At 40.4% G+C, this 16,995-nt stretch overlaps 1 protein-coding gene across 3 annotated transcripts; it reads left to right on the top strand.

The window, feature by feature from the left end:
• The first annotated feature begins 1,071 nt into the window (after positions 1–1,071).
• On the top strand, positions 1,072–16,508 carry LOC122318931 (probable inorganic phosphate transporter 1-8). Of its 3 annotated transcripts, none has more exons than XM_043136694.1 (3): positions 1,072–2,039; positions 13,320–14,217; positions 15,564–16,508. In XM_043136694.1, exons 1-2 carry the CDS (start codon positions 1,348–1,350, stop codon positions 14,191–14,193), a joined length of 1,566 nt encoding a protein of 521 aa, XP_042992628.1. In that variant the 5' UTR covers positions 1,072–1,347; the 3' UTR covers positions 14,194–14,217; positions 15,564–16,508. The 3 variants fall into 3 exon arrangements, with proteins under 3 accessions (XP_042992628.1, XP_042992627.1, XP_042992626.1); XM_043136693.1 differs by lacking the exon at positions 15,564–16,508 and adding an exon at positions 15,000–15,265; XM_043136692.1 differs by lacking the exon at positions 15,564–16,508 and having other exon boundaries at positions 1,073–2,039; positions 13,320–14,695.
• Positions 16,509–16,995: the final 487 nt, after the last annotated feature.

Raw genomic sequence — 16,995 nt, 5'->3', positions numbered from 1 at the left:
TGGAAATATATGGTTATTTCTTAATAATAACTTAAATATTAAGTTGAGGATATGTACTTCATTTAAAAAATATATCGAGATCTATTATTAAAATATAGATATTTTTATATAAGTTCTATATTTGAATATTTTTTTTAAAATAATATATGAAATTTATACATTCTAAAATTATATAAATTATTTTTTTAAATATTAAAAATAATGTTAGTTATAATCTTAGAATATACAAATTGTATTCTTTTTGAAAAAAAGTAAGATCTAATATTAAAAAAATTAATATAATTTTTTTCATATAAATTTTAGATATATTCATTTTATTCAAAAAGAATATATGAGACTTGTAAATATTAAAATTATAAATATTATTTCTTAAATATTAATATATTGGTACGAGTCATATAAATAATATTTCCAAAACTTTTTATTTTGCATCCTTCTACTCTCGTTACGTCACTCTTAACCGCAGTTTGGATATAAAAATGGTTTTATTATAACTTATTATTATAATTTTTTTAAATTTTTATATAAAATATAATAAATAATTTAACTTTTTTTAATCTCAATTTAATTTTTTTAAATTTTAAAATAATAATAATATTTTAATAATATTTTATTTAACATTCATTTAAAATCATTTCATTTCATTTCATTCCCACAATGTAACCTTTTTAAGTTTTAATGGATTCGACTCATAAACTATGATTTTTCACCAAATAGTACCTCTAGGTTTTGCTACATAATCTCCCAATATTTCAACATCTCACATTTTTTTTAATTTTTATTATTTTATTTTTTATCAAATATTTAATATATAAATAATGAATAATATAATTAAATTAATTTAAAAAGAATGAATTCAAAAAAAATATTAAAAAATTGAAAAAAAATAAGATATTAAGATGTTGAGAAGTTGTGTAGATTTTTTCCTCAACTAAATGTGTTCATTAAAATGGGCAAAATATAAATAATAAGATATAATTGATTTATTCAGGAAAAAAAAAAAGTCAGCAAAGTGTGGGACCCCCAAAACTCAAGCACCAATGGAAGAAAGAGAAGCAAGGGCTAAGTTGCCGTCTTTGTTGGATGCGCATCTTCATGGAATCATCTTAACAGAGAGTCAATAGAGTTGAGAGCCATGGTCACCATCAACGAAACTGCTCTCGACAGGCACCAACCTCCCCCAAGTTTTCTTGCAACCCGCGTCAAACCAAAAACCACCACCGCTGTTGACCATTGGAGGTCAGGTCAAGAAGTTTCTATTCAGCTGCTGCTGCAGCCTGGAGACCGAGATAAAAGGGAAAAGGGGGAAAGCCACTAGAAAGTAATTTGTGAAAATCTCACCCAAGTATGGCGTTGAAAGTTCTTTCGGCTCTCGACAGCGCGAAAACTCAGCTCTACCATTTCAAGGCAATCATCATCGCCGGCATGGGACTATTCACTGACGCCTACGACCTCTTCTGCATCCCTCCCATCATGACTCTCATCGGACGGGTTTACTACGAGAAAGAGGACGATAAGTATCGGGTCCCACCCGGCGTGGTCTCGACCATGGTGGCGATCGCTCTGCTGGGAACTGCGATCGGTCAAGTGGTCTTCGGCAGGCTCGGAGACCGAATCGGTAGGCGGCGCGTGTACGGAACCGCATTGCTGATTATGGTGCTGAGCTCACTCGGGTGCGGGTTCTCGATATGCAGGGAGAGGGGTTGCGTTCTGGCCAGCCTGGGGCTGTTCAGGTTCGCACTGGGCCTGGGGATCGGTGGGGACTACCCGTTATCGGCAGTCATCATGTCTGAGTTCGCGAACAAGACGACACGTGGAGCGTTCATAGCGGCTGTCTTCTCGATGCAGGGATTTGGAATTTTGGCCGCTTCATCGGTCACGATGGTGGTGTGCTCAATCTTTGACCATGCGTCGAAAGCATCCCAGGGTGATTCAACGCCTGATGAGGCTGATATCGCTTGGAGGCTGATACTGATGCTGGGTGCGATTCCCGCTGCCTTAACATTTTATTGGCGAATGATGATGCCCGAAACTGCCAGGTAATCATTACTAATTTACTTACATTTCGTGTTGTTATGCAAAGTCTCTGTATATACATACAAGAAAGACTAGGATTAATGGAGACAGTAGGCTTTTGTGTGGGTTTTGTTTTTTTTTGGGGGGGGGGGGGGGGGGGGGGGGGGGGTTGATGTGGCACTCTTTCGTCGTGTAGCTTATCAACACTTACCCTTCCAAATTTAACATGCTCAACATCATCCAAATCAGTTCCGAATTGCCAAAAAACTCTGGATCCAAACCAAGAAACAAAGCTCAAATTAAGAGTCTCGTAGGCAATTCAGCTATCAATCCTCCCACTTCTTGCCCAAACTAAAGGATATCAAAATTCCAAAAGAAGTGCTCGTGCATCGTGGATCTCTGAACATTTCTGCCGACGCACTCACGCTCCCCACCTCCAGTGATTTTTTATTTTTGCACCAGTTTCCACTATTTTTTACACTGATGGAGGAATCCAATGGATTACTTGTACCACATTTATACTGTCTAAAAGACTCGGTAAAAAGAAAGATACAACAAACCCTTGATGAAAAAAGGTAAAGCTATTGGCTCAATCAACAAAGGAAAGTACAGATGCAGTTTCACTTAAAGAAGATCAAGCCAAACTAGCAGCAAAGTAGGAGCAGATATAGAGCAAATCTAATCTCGTATTTTATCTTGTTCTACTCACTTGAAGATTTAATGCAAATATTATATATTCAATACAAACCATAATATATGATATAACAGCAGCATTTTATCAAATAGTTTGCGTGCGTTATTTGTTTACAACTGCCGCACTGCTAGAAGCTCTTTCGCAACACATCCCCCATTCCCAAAAAGCGATTCCTCTACATATAGTGGCAAAGACACCATGATCAATCTGGGTTTTTCTTCTTTACCTAGCCTTTTGGCTAGACAGTATTATACATGTGGGACATAAAAGCATGTCCACATTTGACTAAACGGTTCGAAACACACCACTATCACAGTTTCCACCTTCCTTCTCTCACCCTCAGGGCCTCAGGAAAGCCATAGTGCCCTCAAGGAAGGTTATCCATGATTGACATGGGTGTCAAAAGGATCTCTCGCCGGCACTTCCATTTGTTCCTGCCGACCCTTTCCTTCCGATCCTCTAGCTTCGATTCCGGACCTTGTGAACCATTGCATCACCCATACTGTGTATTCATTTTCAAGTTTTTAATTTTTGCAGAGTTAATTCTTCAACTTTAAAGAACTCGCAACTAAAATAAGCTACGTGGCAAATATGACACGTCTAAGCAGTAAAAAACTTGCATGGCTCATATTTATTACAAATTCACTGGTATGCTTGAAAGCCAATAAAATTTTTTGTAAAATCCAACAAACTATTGAATAAATCCAAAAAAAAAAAGAATAAATTAATTTTAAAAAATATGATTTGGGAGGACACCCGATTATTCCTCCTCCCCTCCTTCCAATAGGGCTGTATAGAAATTGACGAGACTGACTATCCCTGATGCAGACCAGCTGGAATCTGTCGAAACCGGCAGAGAACTTGTTTGCTGGCAGTATAAATTTAATGAAACCGACATTGGCTGGTTCGGTCCTGGTTTGAACCAAATTCAAATCACTGAACTGGACGATTATATACATATATATATCTTATGTAAAACGACGTTGTTTCACTTAAGTAAGTGAAAAGACATTGTTTTACGACTACCATTTACAAAAAAAAAAATAAATAAAAATGAAACGATAGCATTTTGGTTAATAGACCAAACGGCAAGTAAGTGAAACAATATCGTTTTACAAATGTCGTTTACCAAAAAACAATTAAAATGAAACCATGCCATTTGATTTAATAGACCAAACGACATCATTTGGCTTTAGGGTTTAATACCCTTTCTCTCTCTCCCCCCCTCCCTCCCTCCCCTCTCCTTCTTTTTCTCCCTCGCGCCGTTTGGTTTTAGGGTTCTCAGACTCTCTCTCACCTCTTAAGCAGAATCGTTGTCGCTCCGAGTCTCTCTGTTAGGGACCTCGGTCAAGCCTCCAAACACTAAAGGTCTGATCCTCTCATTGTTGCTCCTCAAGTGACCGATATGACTCCTTTGTTTGGTGTAGATCACGTGTAACCCAAAGGGAGCTTGGGTGAGATGAGGCTAGGGTTCAATGGTGGGAAGTATGGATGATGTTTGGGTTAGGTGATCACGGGTTGGGTGATGATGGTGCACGGCTAAGTGACCCTTGAGATGCTAGGCGCCACTTGTGTGCTAGGGTTGGATGATGGGCAATCTTGGCTAGCGTTTAGTGATGAGTGATTGAGGCTAGGTTTGATGAAAGGTTCGGCCAAGGCTAGTGGTGGTACATGGCTAGGGCAAAGGTGGCTTGTGGAGATCCTAAAAGTTAGGAATTGTGTAATTCCTAAAAAGCAGGAATTGAAATCTAGAGATCTGGATGGACTAGGGTTGGCCGAAAATGGATAGGATGGATAAGGGGCTGAATTGTTTTGGAGATAAATGGAATTTGAGTGAGTCAATTAAGGGATGATGACCAATCAAATTATGGAAGGAAAATGAAAATGAGAAAATGTAGGATCTAGGGTTTCGGCCAAGCCAAGGAGGCTATGGCCGAATTCTTCAAGTGAGATCTAGGGTTTTTTTTTTTTTTTGGTCTTGTTTAGTTATGGGAATTGGAGGTGGCGTGTAAGGCTTGATGTGGGGCTAGGGTTTCGTGGTTTATGGCAATTGAAGGTGATGTGTAAGGCAAAATTAGGGGCTGGCTGAAATTTGTGTTTGGGAGATGGGAATCTTCAAGAAACTTCAAGGAAATCTCATGAACATGTGAGAAAACACATGAACACAAGAGATCTTGCAAACCACAACACAAACCGAAATTCCAATGAAGGATTCAACCTCTCCACTCTAAATCAATCAACAAAAAGATAAAATAAAGAACAAATGAACCAAACAATCTTTGATTCACGAATTGCACAAATAATTGAAAGGAAACCTCAATATATCAAATGATAAATCGAATCACACCTATTTACGAATTGTAGGGTGTAATTCTCTCCTTGGGGATTCACGAATTGCACCCCAAAAGAGCCCAAGTGTAAGAGCACCAAAAATGATAAATTCCCAATCCTATGGCATGCCACTCAATGTTCAAAATGACAAAAGATCTTAATAAAATGTCTAATGGTCCTACTTATAGAGTTTACAAAGTGGAAACTCTCAAAAGGTCCCTAGGCAAATTAAAATAAATAAAGAAAACAAATGAAATAATAATTAACAAGTCTTTAAATAAAATAAATAAAAATAATAAAATAAATAATTTAGCCCATGATAGCCGTGGCATGCATGGCCCATGGTGGGCTATGGTGGTACATGGTTCATGACTAGGCTAGTCATGGTTTGGTCCGCGGCTCACTACATGGCATGGCATGATGCCATGCGTTGATCTGGTGGCGGGCATGACATGGCACTGTGTATGGCCTGTTGATGGTGGGCATGGCATGGTGTCAAGTCTAGGCCTGATGGTGGGCACAGGGTGATGCCGTGCTACTGTTGTGGTGCCCAGTCAAGTGGCTTGGGCGGTGGTCCTTCATAGCCCGGGCTGGTGGCCTGGGCGACGAGCATGCATGGCCCAAGCTGATGGCCTGGGCCATGAGGTTACAAGGCACGGGCTGGAGTCGTGCGCTGGATGGCGTGCCTATGAGGGCACGCCACTAGCCTCGCTAAGTGGTGCTGGAGCACGCATGCATGTGCGCAGGTGCATGCTCAAGGGCACGCGCAAGCCTGCATACATGGTCTGCGCGCAGCCAATAGCCTCCATGGTTGCCCGCTGCGTGTCATGGTCCGGCATGCAATCAGGTTAGCCATGTGACTGTCCTGACTCTCCATGAGTCGTGTCGAGGTGTGGTCCCGAGCAATTCTCCTGGGGGTTGTGACATTCCCCCTCCATTCAAGCACATCCTTGCCCTCAAGGATCAATTGTGGAACTTTCGACACCCTCTCATCATCTCCATGATCTACCTCCAGTAACGAACTCCCCTCGCGCCTACTTAAGGCGTCCGTCACTTTGTTCTCCTTGTTCGGTTGGTAGATGATATATTCAAATCCAAGCAACTTCACCAAGAACTTTTGTTGCTCGGGTGTCACTATTTTTTGTTTAAGCAAATGCCTCAATGCTTGTTGATCCGTTATAATGGTAAATTTTCTTCCCAACAAATAAAGTCTCCACACCTTTACGGCATGCACAACCGCTAGCATCTCCCTAGCATAAGTACTTCAAGCCTTTTTCATAGGTCCAAGTGCTTTAGAAATAAAGACTATTGGTCTTTTTTATTGAACCAAAACAGCCCCTATTTCTTTACCACTAGCATCGGTGTATACCTCATAAGGCTTCTCAAAGTTAGGTAGTGCTAGCATGCGAGTGGTCATCATAGCCCTCTTCAACTCATCAAAGGCCTCCCCATCTCTTGAGTCCATGCAAAATTATCCTTCTTCAACAAGGATGTAAGTGGCTTAGCAATAAGCTCATAATTCTTCACAAACCGTCTATAATAGCCGGTCAACTCCAAGAAGCCCCTCAATGCCGAAATGTCATGTGGTAGTGGCCAATCAACCATGGCCTCAATCTTCCTTTGATCCACTTTCACCCCCTCCCCCGAGATGAAGTGACCAAGGTACTCAAGTTCCTTCTCCATAAAGGCGCATTTGGAAATCTTAATGAAGAAATGGTGCTCTTCCCAAATCTTCATCACAATTCTCAAGTGGCTTTTGTGCTCTTCAATAGTCTTGGAGTAGACCAAGATGTCATAAAAAAATACCAACAACCTCAATAATGGCTTGAAAATTGTGTTCATGGCGGCTTGGAAAGTGGATGGAGCATTACGCAATTCAAATGGCATAACAAGGTACTCAAAGTGCCCGGAATGTGTTCTAAAAGCTGTCTTGTGTATGTCTTCACTCTTCATTCTTATTTGATGGTAGCCTGCTCTCAAATCTAATTTGGAAAAAATTCTTGCATCATGAAGCTCATCAAGCATCTCGTTCACGGTTGGGATATGGAATCTATCCTTCACTGTGGCCTCATTTAAAGCTCTATAATTGGTACAAAATCTCCATGTCCCATCTTTCTTCCTCACTAGTAGCACGGGAGAGGAAAATGGACTAGTACTTGACCTTATCAAGCCATTTTTTAACATCTCATCTACTTGCCTCTCTATCTCTCCTTTTGAAAATGGGCATAATGATAAGGTGAAACATTCACCAGTTTCTTTTCATCAACAAGCACAATCCAGTGATCAAAGAGTCTAGATGGTGGCAAAGTAGAAGGCACCTCTAGAACTTCTAGATGGTCTTCCAAAACTTCTCTTACTTCCATGGGCAGCTGCCACTCTAATTCATCTTTGTTGCCTTCTTTTTCACTCTTTTCTACATTACATAAGTAGTCTTCATTGGCCACCATAATGGTAAAACAATAGGTTCCACCCTTGCACAACTTCTCAAACATGATGGCCTCACAAGACTTGATTTCCTTTGGTGTCAACGCTGTCCATACTCTTTTCTTTGACCCGATCTTGAATTCCATGGTTATATTTCCATAATCATTTATCACTTTCCCAACGCTTCTAAGCCAAGCGTTGCCAACACAACATTAAGACCCCTAAGTGCCAAAACATGAAGATCGACTACAATCCTCACGCCTTGTATGTTCATCTTCACTTTTTTGATAAGCTCTTCATATCTCAACTTGTCTCCATTAGCTACCTTCACCTCAAATGGCTCTATGGCACACGGTCTCAATCTAATCTTGGTGACGATGTTAGCATTGATAAAGTTATGGGTGGATCCACTATCCACCAATAGAGTCACTTCAAATTTTCCTACCCATGCCATAACTCTCATAGATGTGGGTCTAGGTACACCCGAAATGGCATTTAAAGATAATTCGGCCTCCTCTAGTGGCTCACTAGATTCGGCCTCTTCTTGTTTCGACTCTTCACTAGTTGTCTCAACATGGCCATCATCTTCTACTTCATTTGTTTCATCTTCAAGCAATACATATGCTTGTCCGGCCTTACACTTGGGCTCTTTGCTCCATTTGTCACCACATTTGAAGCAAAGACCTTTCTTTATTCTCTCTTGGACCTCTTCTCTAGATTACTTTTTCATTTCATATGGCTTTGGTTTTGATGCACTCCATTCCCCCTCTTTACCTTTCCAAAGAACTTTGGTTTGCAAAGGTTTGGAAACTTTGCTGCCCATGTCCTTAGAATGACGCTTCTCAATGTGAGTGCTCTCCTTTAATATTTCGGCCATTCTCATAACTTCTTGTAAACTTGTCAGCTGTTTCAACTTTATCTCATTGGCAAGTTAAGGTTTCAACCCATCTACAAAAGTACCAATTAGTGCCTCTTCAGACCAACCCCTTACGAAGTTTTGGAGTTGCCGAAACTCATCAATGAAGTGATGTACTTTTTCCTCTTGTTTCAACTTTGCCAATTGCCCATGATGGCTGACAATTGGTGAAGGCCCAACTTGCATCAAGAATTCATTTTCAAAGGCCGTCCACCCTAGGCGCTTCCTCTCTTTATCATATTGATCATAAAGCCAACGCCACCACTTACTTGCTCTTTCTTCAAGATGAAAACATGCCGTAGAAACTCTTTCTTTTCTTGGAACTTCATACACACTGAAATCATGGTCCACCTTGTCCAACTATTCATATGGATCCCCCCATTGAAATTGTGGAAGTCCACCTTTGGTCTCTTAGATCTCCGGTCATAAGCCTGGTTTCCAACTCTATCATCATAGTGGTGACCATCACTATTTCTTCTACCATGATGTCTTCTATCTCTTTCATGGTCATGGTGTCTTCTCTCAAATCGGTTGTCATGGCCCAAAGGCCTCTCCTCCTCATGCTCATACTCAGCCTCATGGTCATCATCATACCTTAGAATCTCATACCTCACCCCTTGGTATTCTCCTCTCATGCTTGGGGTTCTAGTGCAATTCCCCTCATTAGGGATCCATCTCTCCACGGCCACATGGTCGTTCTCCACACAACCTCATCTTCTCATTTCAACTCTAGGTGGCTCATGCATAGACTCTGTTACACTTGTTTCTACACCATTGACAAAAGCATGATGCTTTTGTCCATTAGTCTCATGGCGTTGCCCTTGGCCTTCAACAAGTCTCCTCTCCAATCTTTCTATGCTCTCATGTGTCTCTCTCCTCATGGTATCCATGGCTCTTCTATTTTCAAGACTTTCCCTAGTAGTGGCATTCAAGGCCATCCTTAATTCAGCCATGTTAGTGTTGACCTCACTAAGAATGTCCATGACTTTGGAAGTATGCCCTTCAAGCATCTTTAGGCGTTCCTGGTTGGAACTCCTCTCTCCTCCGGCTTCTATATTGATTCCGGACATGGTGCTTGCAAACTAGCCTCACGAACAACTTGCAAACTGACCTACAAACTGAGAAATTTTGTTTGGTGAAGCTTGGACAGCAACTTGGACTCTCTTTGGACGTTAGAATAGGCCTCAAAAGTCCAACCTTGAGTTGCCTGTGGATGAACAACCCCTCTTGCACAAGCACAAGTCCGATGACAGGTCCTCCACCTTCAAGGGTGGCTGACCCCTTCAAGTAACACTACTCTGACCTCCTCCTCAACCCCAAACTACAATTTTCAGATTCACAACCAACAAAAAAATAAACAATGTCGAGATCCTCCGTGGACCTCCCAATCAAATTCACAAGGGTTGAGTTAATGCGTTGTTTACCTCTTGGAGAAGTGAGAACAATTCCACCAAGCAAAAGTCTCGCGATGAGACTTTCAATGAAACCCTCTCAATGAAAGCACCAATTTAGTGTTGGGGACCTTGGTCAAGCCTCCAAACACTAAAAGTCCGATCCTCTCCTTGTTGCTCCTCAAGTGACCAATAGGACTCATTTGCTTGGTGTAGATCACGTGTAGCCCAAAGGGAGCTTGGGTGAGATGAGGCTAGGGTTCAATGGTGGGAAGTAGGGATGGTATTTGGGCTAGGTGATCACGAGTTGGGTGATGATGGTGCACGGCTAAGTGACCCTTGAGATGCTAGGCTCCACTTGTGTGCTAGGGTTGGATGATGGGCAATCTTGGCTAGGGTTTAGTGATGAGTGATTGATGCTAGGTTTGATGAAGGGTTCGGCCAAGGCTAGTGGGGTTACACGGCTAGGGCAAAGGTGGCTTGTGGAGATCCTAAAAGTTAAGAATTGTGTAATTCCTAAAAAGTAGGAATTGAGATATAGAGATTTATATGGACTAGGGTTGGCCGAAAATGGATAGGATGGATAAAGGGCTGAATTGTTTTGGAGGGAAATGGAATTTGAGTGAGCCAATCAAGGGATGATGACCAATCAAATTATGGAAGGAAAATGGAAATGAAAAAATGTAGGCTCTAGGGTTCCGGCCAAGCCAAGGAGGCTATGGCCGAATTCTTCAAGTGAGATCTAGGATTTGTTTTTTTTTTTTTTTGGTCTTGTTTGGTTATGGGAATTGGAGGTGGCGTGTAGGGCTTGATGTGGGGCTAGGGTTTTGTGGTTTATGGCAATTGAAGGTGATGTGTAAGGCAAAATTAAGGGCTGGCCGAAATATGTGTTTGGGAGATGGGAATATTCAAGAAACTTCGAGGAAATCTCATGAACATGTGAGAAAATACATGAACACAAGAGATCTTGCAAACCACAACAAAAACCGAAATCCCAATGAAGGATTTGGCCTCTCCACTCTAAATCAATCAACAAAAAGATAAAATAAAGAACAAAGGAACCAAACAATATTTGATTCACAAATTGCACAAAGAATTGAAAGGAAACCTCAATATATTGAAGGATAAATCGAATCACACCTATTCACGAATTGCACCCTAAAGAGCCCAAGTGCAAGAGCACCGAAAATGATAAATTCCCAAGCTTATGGCTGGCCACTCAATGTTCAAAATGACAAAAGATCCTAATGAAATGTCCAAGGGTCCTATTTATAGAGTTTACAAAATGGAAACCCCAAAAGGTCTCTAGGCAAATTAAAATAAATAAATAAAGAAAATGAAATAATAATTAACAAGTCTTTAAATAAAATAAATAAAAATAACAAAATAAATAATTTAGCCCATGATGGCCGTGGCATGCATGGCCCATGGTGGGCTATGGTCCACGGCTTGGGAGGTTGTCCTGTATGGTCTGGGTTGGTGGCCTGGGTGATGAGCATGCATGGCCCAAGCTGATGGTGTGGGCTATGGGGCTACAGGGCACGGGCTGAAGCTGTGATCTGGATGGCATGCCCACCGGGCATGCCACTAGCCTCGCCTGCAAGGCACAGGCTGAAGCCGTGCTCTGGATGGCGTGCCTGTGAGGGCACGCCACTAGCCTCACTAAGTGGTGTTGGAGCACGCATGCATGCGTGCAGTTACATGCTCAAGGGCACGCGCAAACTTACATACATGGTCTGCGCGCAGCCAATAGCCTCCATGGTTGCTTGCTGCGTGTTATGGTCTAAGTCAAAGCATGCAAGCAGACTAGCCATGTGATTGTCCTAACCCTCCATGAGTTGTGTCGAGGTGTGGTCCCGGGCAATTCTCTTGGGGGTTGTGACACTCCTCTCTCACGATGTGCAGCCTCTCCCTCCAACAACTGACTGCATCCATCTCGCCCTCTCTCTCACAAGGCATAGCTCTCCTCTGTTAGGCGTCAAACCTCCACTCCCTCCCTTTCCCTCTCATCCATCACTCGTTTCGCTGGGCTCTCTCATCTCACTGCCCATGGAAAAATCTAGGATTTCAAGTGGTTTATTATGTTGAGTTAATGGTTTTGTAATTTTGTTTTGTGGATTTGTCGGTGAATCGGTGGTGATGGAAAAACTGAGCTTGTTCATTTTTAGTGTCTGGTGATGGAAAACCAATTCCCAAACCACTGAACCAATTAGTACTGACCGTTGGATTTCAGCTAGTTCTCTCTTTCCCTATCAGCGGGTCTCAACGTAGTACATTTTCTCCTTGTTGGTGCGGTTGGACCGAAACTACACCGATACCTTCGATTTTCAGCCCTAGCCTGCAAGGTGGCCCGTGATGCCAAATCTGATCACTCGGTGGATAAGCCACCTTGCAAAGCCAAGATCCGCCATGGTAGGTTAGCGGCTCCTAGCTACTTCATGTAGGGTAGGGAGGAAGAGTTCGTCTCTCCCACGGCCATGGGTTGTTGTTGCCACCCATTGGAAGGGGCTCTAGACTCCATTTAAAAAAAAAAAAAATGATTTCGACTAATTTAATTTTAAAATGTGTTATATATTTTTATTTTGATTCTTAAATATATTTAGTTAGTATGTAATAAATATAAAATCTGTAGTTGTTTTTTTACTAACATGTTATATTTGCGAAAGAGTTATTCTACTGAGCAATCTTATGCCACATACATTTTGAGAAAAAATAAAAATAAAAAATAAAAGCAGGTGTGTGGTCTAGAACTAGTAGGTTTTGGATGGAGATATTATTGCGCTTAAAAGACAATTCCTGTCATATCTTCCAACCAGGAGGAAATAGAATTAAAACTATAATATACTCATCTCTTCTCCATCTCTCATGCTAGCTAGCTTAGAGATCAAACACAATACTCATTCCTGCCATAGCTGACCATTCTCCTTTTATTTTATTTTTTTCATTTAAGTTTTAGCATATGTGATTCGGTGCTTCCATATATATGGTGTAAAATCAGTTTATCTTTATCAACTTAAGCTTGCGATTTCACAATATATATATATTATTATGCGCATGAGGGTTGGCCTAGACGTAGAGTGTGGGTGTAACTCTAATGAAAAAATGTGGATGATATTGGACAGAAGAACGTAAAATCTGATGGCCGGTTACTTAAGGGTGAAATCTATGTGCAGAACAGAGTGGAATTTCTGCTTTGTGGATATTATGCGGAATAATGATAGGCTTACTATCATTTTACTGTTTTTTTTTTTTAAATTTTCTTTTACTTAATAGATAAAGAAGTGACTATTAGTGAAATTGTATATTTTTTTAATAATTAAGGATGTTAAAAAAATACTTAAAATAAAATAATAAAAAAATTAAAAATTTCAAATATACTAAGCGTGATAAAGTGATAGTAAAAATTGGATGGTAAGTATATCATTATTCTAGTTATATTATTATTATTTACGTACTGACCGTATGACATTCATTTTTATATTACTTAGCTTATACCAATGGACAAGTGGTCATCTCGTTTAGACTTTATGTTTTATGTATCTCCCAGATATACAGCTTTGGTGGCTCAAAATGTTCCCCAAGCGGCTATAGATGTGCAGAAAGTGTTAGAAGTTCCCATAAGTGAGATTACCGAAGAGAACCCAGTGCCTCTAAATCCACTAACCTATCCCCTATTCTCCAAGCAATTCTTTTATCGCCATGGCCGTGATTTATTATCTTGCTCCTGCACGTGGTTTCTTCTCGACATTGTCTTCTACAGCAGCAACCTCTTCCAGTCCCAGATATACAAGCACTATCTCCCGGACAAAGACGAGGTGAATGCCTATAAAGCAGCTTTTGAAGTTGCAAAACTCCAAGCAATTGTTGCAGCCTGTTCTACCATTCCAGGTTACTGGTTCACTGTCTATTTTATTGATATCGTTGGAAGAGTCAGAATTCAAGCAATGGGTTTTCTCTGCATGGCACTGGTTTATCTAGCAATTGGGATACCCTACGATATACATTGGAAGGACAACACAAATGTAGGGTTCATGGTCCTCTACGGCCTCACCTTTTTCTTTGCAAATTTCGGACCAAACACAACCACCTTCATAGTGCCCGCGGAGCTTTTCCCGGCAAAATTTAGAACAACATGCCATGGGATTTCTGGTGCTGCAGGGAAGGTGGGGGCAATCATTGGTTCTATTGGTTTTTTGTGGGCTTCACATAAAGGTAAAGATGAAAAAGAAAGGGAGGGCTATCCCGAAGCAATTGGAATGACTGCATCATTGATATGGCTTGCCGGAGTTTGTCTTGCGGGAATGGCGGTGACATTGCTTTTCACGCGTGAGACCATGGGGAGATCATTGGAGGAAAATGAGAATGATCAAGATGGACCTGGCGAGCTGCGTTTGGGTAGAATTCCTTCTGGTGCTGCATAGTGGGATTCGGATCTATCTCTTACGGTAATTATCGTAACTCTTAATATAAGCCTAAAGTGAAATAGAGATAAACACTTGATGTGAACCATACGGTTACAATGAAAAAGGAAGAGAGATTCATATTCACATATATGAGATTTATAGAGGAATAACAATAATGTTGTAAGGCTCACGTCTGTCTCCTGTTTATCTCTCTTTCACTATCGGCCTGGAGTCTAGAAACTCCAAATCTTTCCTGCAGAGCAATTTCCTCCCTAACCGTTACGTTAGTATCTGTCATGTCGAAAACCATGCATATTTAGGACTCTTTTATCTTTTGCATTGGAAGAGTGAATTGTATGATTAGGATATCACGGAGCTTGGAAATCTCTTTGAAATGAAATTTCCTGTAGTTTGTATGCCATTAATTTGGCGTTTGTAGCTGGCCGAGGAAGATATATACATTTGTAGGGACAATTGTCATTCAGTTCTGTTATATGCACCCAACCAATTCCCTCTAGCATATAACTTTTGGTACTTTTGTTTAAAAAAGTAGTCATTCAATACTCATTCAGTTTTGCTAAGGTCTTATTTGGTTACTCATATCAAATCAGATGATATAAGATTAAATAAAAATTAAAAGTTGAATAAAATATTATTTTTTAATATTATTATTGTTTTGAGATTTAAAAAATTTAAATTATATCTTAAATTTTGTGTGAGGGTTTAAAAAATTTATAATTATTATATAAAAAAAAAGAGCTGAGATGGGATGATTATATGTGCCGAGAGTCCGAGACTAAGCTTGGAAATGGGCTATGGTGCAGGCTGTCACTTTCCCCAAGTACTCGTGCCGGCTGACCAATTCTGAAAGAAAGCTCTCAGGCCTACACTAATTTTTATGAAATAGCATATTTCTTTTAGCTGAGTAATTATTTTTGAATGTCTCATGTTGTGTATGTAAATATTCCCGTGGCAAGTGTACGGAATGAGAAATGATATATGTAGTTTTAGTGTGTGCAAATTTTCATGTATTGTTTTTTTAAAAAAAATGAATAAATCTGAAATTTGTATAAAAAATTATTTTTTTTAATAGTAGACTTCATTTTTTTTTTTCCCAAATAATGTATGTGAGACTTGTTCATGGTAAGACTATATCTACATTAATAGAATAAAAAGGATAGTCCTCTCTCCTTCTCTTTCTATAGAACAAAGCCCGATAGACCCCCCAAGAGGGAGGTGGGAGCCTCGGCCTTCCCCTCTCTCCCATCTGAGGCTCCCACCTCCCTCCCATCTCTCTGATTACTTTAGGTTGTTTTAAGTACTAAAAATAAGGCTTGAGGTGGCTGTTTAACGGTGGTTTAAGGGCTGTTTGTGTGTCTCTCGCGTAGTGGATCTAGAAACCACCTCTGCTCCGGGGTGGTGGTTTTTGTGCTGGCGTTTGGTAGGCATTTGAAGTCAGGTTTCGGTGTGATCTTACGAGCTCTGTTTTCACCTAAAAAGAACAGAGGGCTGAAACACGTCTGGGATGGAGGGGTGGCGGCACGAACAGATCGTCCAGCTAAACCGAAATATGCTACTAGCCTTTCCAGGATTCCCTGGTTTGTGTGATGGAGTTTGGTTAGCCTCTAAAGCCGAGTTTCGACATGAGCTCATGGGCTCGGTTCATCTAGAAAAACAGAGGGCTATTCCGAAGCACACTACCAGCCATTCCAAAGCACGCTTTTGGTCATTCGAAGTTGTCTGCGAGTGGTCCAAGAAGCATAGCAGCGTGAGAGACGACGGCATGCTCAAGTGGTAGTGGAGGGGCACTCTGCAACCGGGAAGATGCAAAGGAAAAACGAGAAGAGGGCAGGTGGCAGCGGCAGAAGAAAGTTGGAAACCCTAACGAGCTGGGCCCCACGTGCACACTAGCTGGGCCTTTTTGGCTTAGTTTGGGCCCACTTTTTTTTACAGCCCATTGCCATTTTATTTGTTTTATGTATTTGTAGTTTTTGTTTTTGTTTCGGTTGTTAAAAATAAACAAGAAATATGCTAGTGTCCCACTCTTCTTTTGGAGGAAGGTGGATGTTTGTCCTGCTCCCATTTTGGAGGAGGGTAGGTATTTGTATTCTTCCTCCTTGAGAGGAGAGAGTGTGGTTGTACTCCTCCTCCTTAGGAGGGTGCAGCGTGGTTGTACATTTCTTCTTTAGAAGAAAAGTCGTTTAGCTCTGTTTTAACAGATCGCTTTTTCTACTGATTGTTGTCAGGAGAGAAGCTATAGAAGTTTTAGACAATGTCTGTCACAAAGAAATTTGTTGGCAGGGGAGCCCCTAACAGATGAGCAGTTTGGCTGATAATCTGGATTTTCCTGTATTGATTAATCATCGATGTAACTTCGGTTTCAGTGAATGAAATTAAGTCTATTTTTTTTAAAAAAATTAATAGAATAAAAAAATTAACTTAGAAATAATTTGTCAATACTCAAATAGAGGCGAGTACAGATGTCCTTTTTGGAATTACAACATGCCTTCACTGATTGTATAGATTTTGAATAATTCTATATATAGTCATGGAATGCATTCCCCTACATTAAAATTAGACTTTTAAGGGTGGAAAATATGTAATATAATTGACAATTATTTGTCATATGAAAGTTTTTTTGCAAGGCTTTGGAAAGAGGTTCAATTCAAGCCGATTCAAGAAATTGAACAAGAATTTTTTAATCATTCACTTAACTACTTCGATCAACCGATTCATATTGATTCTAGTTAATTTTAGAGTGATTCCAACCAATTCAAAACTATATTTATTTGTAAGTTGTTTAACAACTGAGTTTTTATT

This window comes from Carya illinoinensis, chromosome 8 (assembly GCF_018687715.1).
Source record: "Carya illinoinensis cultivar Pawnee chromosome 8, C.illinoinensisPawnee_v1, whole genome shotgun sequence".
NCBI lineage: Eukaryota > Viridiplantae > Streptophyta > Magnoliopsida > Fagales > Juglandaceae > Carya > Carya illinoinensis.
This window is presented reverse-complemented; position numbering and strand designations above follow the sequence as displayed.

Bases quoted from the DNA above. Each gene is read 5' to 3' on its own strand.
- LOC122318931 (XM_043136694.1), top strand. From the start codon at position 1,348: ATGGCGTTGAAAGTTCTTTCGGCTCTCGACAGCGCGAAAACTCAGCTC. The intron at 2,040-13,319 runs GTAATCATTACT...TGTATCTCCCAG, and splicing joins ATGATGCCCGAAACTGCCAG to ATATACAGCTTTGGTGGCTC.